The following is a 9,238-nucleotide window of genomic DNA, read 5'->3' as shown; positions in this document are numbered from 1 at the left end:
TGGACCACAACTCCTATGTGAACCTCATCCGCCTCCCCAGAATTCGGGCAATCCCTGGTTTTTGAAAGGCTAACTCGGGAGCCCGTGGGGACGTTTTGGGGAGCCTCTCGCCCATTCCCTGCGGAAGCGGGCCCAAGCCGCCATCCTCGGTGGTGGGGATATGTTGACAGGGCGGCGGGAGGGCGCCGGTGGCCCTGCTCCGAGCCCCTCCCCGCCCCACCCCGAGACCAGGCCCAGCAGCTCCGCTTTCTGCGCGGTCTCCGCGAGGTGTCGCCTTCGGCCGAAGAAACCACCGCTGCGCCACCCTCGTCGCCCGCAGTTATTTATTTATTTATTTTCAAACAAGGGGGCGCCCCTCTCCTTTCAATTTAAAACTAGAAAAACCTCCGGCGGTCTCGTTCCTAAATGGGCGCGTCCTTTCCCTCCCACTTTGCACCCTGGCTCCCGCCTCCCTTCCGAGATCACCCACGAGCAACCACCCACTTCCCCGCCCTCCCCCCTCCCCCCTACTGCCCGGCTGGACGTTGGCCTCGAGCTCAGCTGCACACACGCGCCGTCGAAGCGGGGGATGGGTTAGGAGCCTCTGAACTGTCCCCGACCACCTCCCGCCCCAACCCCGCAACCTCAACCAACACCCCCGGAGCCCTCCGGAAAAATTTTTTTTCTTTTTTTAAATGCCGAGCAATGGCCAGCCCCGCGGGTTGGGTGCGGCATTGCACGGCTCGATTCGCAGCTGGTCCGCAGAGTGCACCCGGTGCAAGCCCGGGGGTCTAAAAGGGCGGGAGGAGCACGCCCCGGGCTTCCCAGCTTTGCAGCCTCCGTTCTGCAAAGAAGAAAAGCAAGTGGCTTTTGGCGCGAAAGCCTTGGCGCCTCCCCTGATTTTTATGGAAATCAAGAGGGCGGGGTAAAGCCGCTCTCCTCTGCCTTTCTCCCTCCCCCTTGTCTGTGCCGCAGCCCCCTTCTCTCCCCACCCCCCGGGTGTGTCAGATTTTTCAGTTAATAATATCCCCCGAGCTTCAAAGCGCAGCCAGTGACAGTCATCTGTCTGGACGCGCTGGGTGGATGCGGGGGGCTCCTGGGAACTGGGTTGGAGCCGAGCTCGCTCTAGCCAGGCGCAAGCGCGCACGGACTGCAGCCACCCGAGGACCACCCCCCGCCCCTGGCCACCCGGGGACCCCCGCACAGAATCGCCTCCGGATCCCCGGCAGTCGGCGGGAGGTAAGGACAGGCGCCCCGGGAGCGGCGAGCGCGGCGGGAAGGCAAGCCCTGGACGGGGATCGCGGCTGACGCACCGGGGGCCCGAATATGCCCGGGGGACTGCTTCCGAAACAAAACCATCTCGGGGTTTTCCCTGAAAAGCCAGTTCCACTCCCGAAGGCTCCGGGACTGGAGAGACCCGCCCTGATCCCTCTACTGCCCTTGCCAGGGGGGTGTAATGGCTTCATCGAAAGGAAATTCACCCTTCTCTAGAACGTTTGTCTGCATCTGAGCTGATGGGGAGCCGGTGCGTCCCCACCCCGAAACTGGGTTCGTCTCCAAATGGTGCCCCCAGAGGAAGACGAAAAGGGTTCAGCAGGGCGAGGCCGATGCGGTGGTAATCTGGGTCACGGCTGCTCCAGCTCGGAGGAGACAGCGGCTCTCCGCGAGACCCTCTCCGCGCTGGTGCCCCTGAACCGTTCCCAGGAACTGGGGTTCAGCCTCTCTCAGGAAGAGGGCGTACTTGGGGGTTTGGAGCAGCGGGGGTGGGGTTAGAGACGTTCAGAATCAGCTATTGGCAGTACTCTGCCTGCAGCCAGTGACTGCTGGGGGCGTCTCATCAAATTTGGGGGGGGGGGGAAGGGATTCAGGATTGGGGTGCCTGTTGTTGGGCTCGGTCTAAAGAAAGGATTTTTTCCATTTGCAAAGTTGCCTGAATTCCCGCCCCCGCCCCCCCCCCCCCCCCCCCGGCTTCCCCCGCTATTGCTTGCGGTCCGGAGGTGGCAATTTTACAAAGGAGGAATTGAGGGTACTCTTAAATCCTATACCCAGTTGCTGGGTTGGAGGCCTGGGCTTCCTCTGAGCAGCTGGCCCTACTTAGGTGCCACCGGGGCTGTCTGCGAGCTGGTGGGAGCTAGAACTCTGCAGCCTTGAACAGCCCCTTCCCCCAGGCAGTGCCTGGTGTGAATGAAATGGCAGTTTCCAAAGTTGCAGAGCCAGGCCACCACCCCCCGCATCTGCATGCCCCCTCCCACCCCTGTCGTAGACAGCTTGTACACAAAAGGAGGGAGGGAGAGAGCGAGAGACACAACTTCCTCCACCTTCGGGAGCGCTGGGCGGAGTGGGGGGCTTGGAGGGGAGACTGAGGAACCGAGGAAGAGGGGGTGACCGCTGCCTGTCGTCCCCCCCCCCGCACACTCCCCCAACCCCGCATCCGGCTCCGCTTGCCAACCCTCTCCTGGTGTGTCTGCCGGTTGCAGTGTTGGAGGTTGGCGCGGGCCCCCGCCCTCCACGCCCCCCACGGGAAGGAAGCACCCCCCGAACTAAAAAGAGCGGAGCGGAAAGAAGCCCTCATTCGGGGGCCAGGAGGCGAGCCGATGCCGAGCTGCACCGCGTCCACCATGCCGGGCATGATCTGCAAGAACCCAGACCTCGAGTTTGACTCGCTGCAGCCCTGCTTCTACCCGGACGAAGATGACTTCTACTTCGGCGGCCCCGACTCGACCCCCCCGGGGGAGGACATCTGGAAGAAGTTTGAGCTTTTGCCCACGCCCCCGCTGTCGCCCAGCCGTGCCTTCCCGGAGCACAGCCCCGAGCCCCCGAACTGGGCCACCGAGATGCTGCTGCCCGAGGCCGATCTGTGGGGCAACCCGGCCGAGGAGGACGCGTTCGGCCTGGGGGGTCTGGGCGGTCTCACCCCCAACCCGGTCATCCTCCAGGACTGCATGTGGAGCGGCTTCTCGGCCCGCGAGAAGCTGGAGCGCGCGGTGAGCGAGAAGCTGCAGCACGGCCGGCCGCCCGCCGCGGGGCCCGCAGCCCCGGCCCCGGGCGCCCCCAGCCCCCCGGGCCGCGGCCACGGAGCCGCGGCAGCCGGGCCGGGCCGCCCCGGGGCCGCCCTACCCGCCGAGCTCGCCCACCCGGCCGCCGAGTGCGTGGATCCCGCCGTGGTCTTCCCGTTCCCGGTGAACAAGCGCGAGCCCGCGCCCGTGCCCGCCTCCCCAGCCAATGCCCCGGCGGCAGGCGCCGCGGTCGCTTCGGGGGCCGGCAGTGCAGCCCCGGCGGCCGCCCCGGTAGTCGCCCTTCCGCGCACCGGCGGCCGCCTGGCCAGCGCCAGTGACCACAAGGCCCTCAGCACCTCCGGAGAGGACACCCTGAGCGACTCAGGTAAAGCGGGAGCCAGGGTCCGGCTGCCTCCTTGGGGCGCTGGGGCTGGGGTGGCCCCCCCGTTTGTGGTTCACGAGTTCTGGCTTTGGGAGAGGGTATTTTGGAGACAGTACTGATGGCTGAGAGGTTAGGTTTTTCCCAGGCCCATCCCCAGGGTTTGGAGGAGAGGGTGAGTGAAAGCTGTGTTCTCCAGCCTCTCCTTAACTGAAGTTCCTTCAGCTCCCTCCGGGAGCCTGATTCCATCACTGGCCCCCACCCTGTCCCGCATCTCTCTTGGCAGCGTTCCCTCCGAGGGTGGGGGGAAAATTAGGAAAAGTTGAGTGGTTAAAGCCGAGTTGGGGTTCAGGGGGCCGCAGGGTGCATTGCTTGGACAGAAACCTGTTAGCCCAAGGGGTGAAAAAGGACAGACACAGGTCAGGGGTGGAGAGACCCTCCATAAAGGGCAAGCCTGTGCAAAATCCTATTAAGGGTGCAGGAAGTTAAGGGGCATTGCACAAATAGCGAGTACCGATTTTATTTTTTATTTTTTCAAACCTCCGTACCTTCGCTCTGTCTGGGTGGTGGGCTATTTGCTTCTGGTTGGTCGCCAGCAGGCGGCGATATGCTGGCCAGCGGGCGGGCGAGGATCGGAAAGGCTGGGGGTGGTGGTGGGGCCACCCCCCCCGCCCCTTCATTGAGCAGCTGGCGGCAAGTACCACAGCGGTTGTGTGCATTCTCAAGGGGCTGCCTCTTTACAGTGTGCAGTGAAAACCGGCCGAGTTTTGTCTTCTAGCCAAAATTCTAGGACTAATTTCAGATCCGAGTTGTTTTCTGTAACCCAGTGCCCTTCAAAGGTGAGGGCGGGCGCTTAGCCGGCTGTCAAGGAATGCACACACCCTGGAGCACTCATTGATTAGTTCTATTGTGTGCCTGCTGCTGAAACTGAAGGGTAGGGTTAAAACCAAGATTTTGCCTGGAAGTGAAGCACTCTACCCAAATACTGGAATAGCTCTTGTCCCTGGAGCTGGGAGCCTTGGACCTTTGAAATCCAGTGTTTTCAGAATACAGATGCATAAAAAGCCTAAATTTCCTTTGGGGCTGAGGACAGATTGGTCCCAGGCTCCTGGAAGGAAACTTGGTGATAAGCCTCCAGTTTGAACGGGTCTGCCCCTTTAATGTCTGTGCCTTGACAGCTTTCGGTGAGGAAGCACTTCCTTCCAACAGCTGTCTTCTTGGCAGAAAACCAAAACATTGGCTTAAAGGGACCCACAGACTGGAACAGCCTCACATTTCGGCTTTAGAACAAATCCCACAATTGTTCAGCTTTCCGGTCCCCTTCAGATCAAGCCGAAGATGTGTTTTGATTTTCATGCTTGCATTTTAAACAATAATTTTCTATCCAAGCCTGGTAGTAAATGAAAAGGGGGGGGGGGTGGTAAATGAAAATGGACACACGATGCTTCATGTTCTTGTGGGTGTTGTTTGGTGGTGACTGAAAAGAGGTGCCCCGCTATTTGGGTTTAGAGCTCCAATGGATTACAACTTTGCAGTTAAGGTCTAATCTTTGTTAGTTGAAAAACTGCTTACTGTATAGAACTCATGTTCATGGAAGACAAGGTATTTTTCTTCCTTAGTTAATTAAATTGTTCTTTAAGTTTATTTGACTTAAAAATCAAACTCCATCATGTGTAAGTAGTGGCTAGCTGAGGCTCCTAAAATGAGAAGTGTCAGTTAAGTATGGAGATGGAAATATAAATAAGTCTACGGGACAGACTAGCGACGATGATGAAAGCTTACTGTTTATTGAGCTTCTGTCTATATATTATCCCTTCAACTCAATCTATGGTGTCATTCCCCATTTCATTGCTGGGAAAACTGTGATGAAGCCAGGATTCTGTCTTGACTCCAAAGCCAAGGTTCTTTTAGTTTCTGCCACCCACTCAAGCTTGAATTGAGGATGGGGAGGGGAAAAGTATATACATCTCTGTTCAGAGACTAATGCTGATGGATCAGTAATAACAGACCACGTGCCAGGCCTACCTTGTGAGACTGTGTATATTTCATTCCTATGTGTCTTACCTTGAGAATAACTCTCATCTTGTTCTCAAAGATGATGAAGACGAGGAGGAGGAAGACGAAGAGGAGGAGATCGATGTGGTGACCGTGGAGAAGCGGCGGTCGTCCTCCAGCAGCAAGGCTGTCACCACCTTCACCATCACCGTTCGTCCCAAGAGCGCAGCCCTGGGCCCCGGGAGGGCTGCGTCAGGGGAGCTGATCCTCAAACGTTGCGTCCCCATCCACCAGCAGCACAACTATGCCGCCCCATCACCCTACGTGGAGAGCGAGGAGGCACCCCCCCAGAAGAAGATCAAGAGCGAAGCCTCCCCACGGCCCCTCAAGAGTGTCCCCCCGCCCAAGGCTAAGAGCTTGAGCCCCCGCAACTCTGACTCGGAGGACAGCGAGCGCCGTCGGAACCACAACATCCTGGAGCGCCAGCGCCGCAATGACCTGCGCTCCAGCTTTCTCACGCTCAGGGACCACGTGCCAGAGCTGGTGAAGAACGAGAAGGCCGCCAAAGTGGTCATTTTGAAAAAGGCCACCGAGTACGTCCACTCCCTCCAGGCCGAGGAGCACCAGCTTCTGCTGGAGAAGGAGAAGCTGCAGGCCAGACAGCAGCAGTTGCTAAAGAAAATTGAACACGCTCGGACTTGCTGAATGCATCTCAGAACTGGACAGTCACTGCCACTTTGCACATTTTGATTTTTTTTTTTTAAACAAACCTTGTGTTGACATTAAGAATGTTGGTTTACTTTCAAATCGGTCCCCCGTCGAGTTCGGATCTGGGGTGGGGAGCAGGACACGAGGGGTCCTACCAGGACCTGCATTGGTGGGATGCTGGTGACCCTGGCGGCTTTCCTGTGCGTCACTTCTGAGACAGCGGTTGAAGCCTGTGACCGTTGGGAGCCTTCTGGGGCTGTTGAAGTCACCTTGTTTGTTCCAAGTTTCCAGACAGAAAGTCATTCCTTCTTTTTCAAATGGTGCTTAAGTTCCAGCCGATGCCACGTGGGGGTTTGCCACTGATACCCCTGGGGAACATTTCTGTAAATACCATGGACACACCTGCCTTTTTGTATACATCCTGGGTAATGAGAGGTGGCTTTTGCGGCCAGTATTAGACTGGAAGTTCACACCTAAGTACTGTAATACCTCAATGTTTGAGGAGCATGTTTTGTATACAAATATATTGTTAATCTCTGTTATGTACTGTACTAATTCTTAAACTGCCTGTATACTTTAGTATGATGCTGATACATAACTAAATTTGATACTTATATTTTCGTATGAAAATGAGTTGTGAAAGTTTTGAGTAGATATTACTTTATCACTTTTTGAACTAAGAAACTTTTGTAAAGAAATTTACTATATATATATGCCTTTTTCCTAGCCTGTTTCTTCCTGTTAATGTATTTGTTCATGTTTGGTGCATAGAACTGGGTAAATGCAAAGTTCTGTGTTTTAATTTCTTCAAAATGTATATATTTAGTGCTGCATCTTATAGCACTTTGAAATACCTCATGTTTATGAAAATAAATAGCAATTAAATGATGCAACATTTTTTTTTTCCTTAGTAGCAATGGTTAAACTCTTAGCTCTTAGGCAGTGATTGTAAAGAGCACATAATCTAGAGAGGGAACTTGGTTTTCCACAGATAAATTGCCATTGTGCCCCCTTGGTGGGGAGGATACTGAGCTTAGGAAGGTTATGAGCTTTCTCCCAAATTATACAATATCGATATGTTATTAGTGATTATATGTGCTACCAATAGCATCGTATAGTTTAAAAACATTTTCCTGTGTTGTTTAGTCACTAGGTCATATCTGACTCTGCGACCCCATGGACTACAGCACACCAGGCTTCCCTGTCCCTCACTGTCTCCTGGAGTTTGCTCAAATTCATATCCATTGAGTCAGTGGTGCTATTTAACCATCTCATCCTCTGCCGTCCTCTTCTCCTTTTGCCTTCAATCTTTCCCAGCATCAGGGTCCTTTTAACTAAACAGCTGGGACATCAGATTCTTTAGAATGAGAAGTAAAATTAAGGCCCCGAGTTCTGCAAATTGGTTGTGTTTGGTGTTGGTAACCTTTGTTCTGTTAGCTGATGGCATTATATTTTGGCATAAAGTATATGTAGTTGGTCTCCAAGAAGAAAGCTCTGGTCAGAATTTACTAAGCTAAGGCATTGTAGCCAAATAAGGATGGAGTTGGTCCCTCCCCTCAAAAAGCTAACTGATGTGTGGTGTGACAACTGTGTGGCCCCAATCAAGTGCCCCATCCCTTCAGGAGAGGCACTGGGGTATGAGTGTAGCTCTGTCTGCTTGACACTCCTGTTAGTTTGGACTAGCCTATGGAAGCAGCATTAACCTTTGCAGGTTCTGGAGTCTGGGGAACGGGGATAACAATGAAGCTAGGGGGCAATTTCACAGTTTCCCTCATGGGAGGTGATATCCTTATTGAGGAGGTGTTCAGCTTCTCAGAATAGAGCCTACAAATATTTCTCTTAGGTGATGGTGGTATTCAAGGCCATTTCTCTAAGGTTTCATTCATCTCAGATAGGAGCTTTGTACTGAAAAGACCTCTGCTCAGAAGAAAACAGGTCCAGGAATGAGAAAGAGCTTTGCTTGCCTGGGCCATGTGGGTCTCCAGCTGCTTTGGCCATGTTACATAGTTCAGGGCAGTTTAGAATTTGAGGTCCTCCCCGGCCCCCACCAGCTTTTCAGCCACATTTCCTAAGAGGCTAGTGGTATTGCCAATGGTCAGACCATGTTGAAATCTTTTTACTCCTTAATCTCCCTCCTTGCCCCCATCCCCACACTAGAAAGTAACACCCTTTGAAAGTCCTTTCTGAATTGTCATTCAAAAAGACTTCCCATCTATTTGCATTTTACTGGCCCCAAATCTCCCTGCAGTCTGTATTTTGTCTGTACCCATGAGCCAAGAGACCTCAGATTCTTAAAACTCAACTCAGTCATCCCAATTTCTGTTTGTTGCGATTCCATAAGGTGCTACAGAAGTGTTTCAGATGACTGGAACTACAGCCCTGGCGGAGGTTAAACCATTGAGATGAATGAGGCCCTAGATTGGCATTTCTACCAGGCTTCATTTTTGCTCTGGCTGCTGGGAATCTCAGAGCCAAATTCCATTTCAAATTTTACACACTTAGTGCCCATTCTCTCTTCTAAATGTTTATGATCTGTTTTTCATTGTTAGTTTAACAACCTTTTTAATAATGTTCTCTATGCTACCTTAAAGAGAACTTTTTGCTTTAGGTGGATCAAAAATATGTATTAAAACATTAAAACTACAATAAAATACCTCTTATTTGCCACTGGGAAAGTGCCACCCAATTTAGCTCTGCAATTATCTAAAAAGTAATTGCTGTAGTCACAGAAGAATTGAACCACTCCTTTCAATAACATGAGAGACCCTCTGCATTCCAAGAGCAGTTTTGAGACTGAGAAACCACTCTACTGGTTAGATCAATAAATCATAGGACTTGGAGGGATTGTGGAGGTCATCTCGTTGCATTACTTCATTTTATGGAATGGGCTTATAGGACCCCACGTCAAATTAGTGGCATCACCTGGGACTGGAGTTTTCTGATAATCAACCCCATGTTCTTCCATGCTGTTGGCTTTCCCCACACTCATATGGTGGCTTCCTTACCTCCTGGTTCACCGATCCATCTACAGAGTGTTTCCATATTAGTCCTAGCTAGCTCACCCTGCACAAAAACTTCCAATGCTTCCCCACCACTTCCAGCAGTGGTTCCCAACCTTTTTTGGCACCAGGGATGGATTTCATGGAAGACAATTGGGAGGGATGGTTTCAGGATGATTCAA

General features: G+C 53.2%; 1 protein-coding gene across 1 annotated transcript; it reads left to right on the top strand.

Annotated features, from left to right (window-relative positions):
• The first annotated feature begins 973 nt into the window (after positions 1 to 973).
• On the top strand, positions 974 to 6,945 carry MYCN (MYCN proto-oncogene, bHLH transcription factor). Its single transcript, XM_070799112.1, has 3 exons — positions 974 to 1,218; positions 2,457 to 3,360; positions 5,450 to 6,945. Exons 1-3 carry the CDS (start codon positions 1,063 to 1,065, stop codon positions 6,052 to 6,054), a joined length of 1,665 nt encoding a protein of 554 aa, XP_070655213.1. The 5' UTR covers positions 974 to 1,062; the 3' UTR covers positions 6,055 to 6,945.
• The last annotated feature ends 2,293 nt before the right edge of the window (positions 6,946 to 9,238 follow it).

The sequence above is a fragment of the Bos indicus genome, chromosome 11 (genome assembly GCF_029378745.1).
Source record: "Bos indicus isolate NIAB-ARS_2022 breed Sahiwal x Tharparkar chromosome 11, NIAB-ARS_B.indTharparkar_mat_pri_1.0, whole genome shotgun sequence".
NCBI lineage: Eukaryota > Metazoa > Chordata > Mammalia > Artiodactyla > Bovidae > Bos > Bos indicus.
Note: the sequence above shows the minus strand (reverse complement) of the source record. Positions and strands in the feature narration are given on the sequence as shown.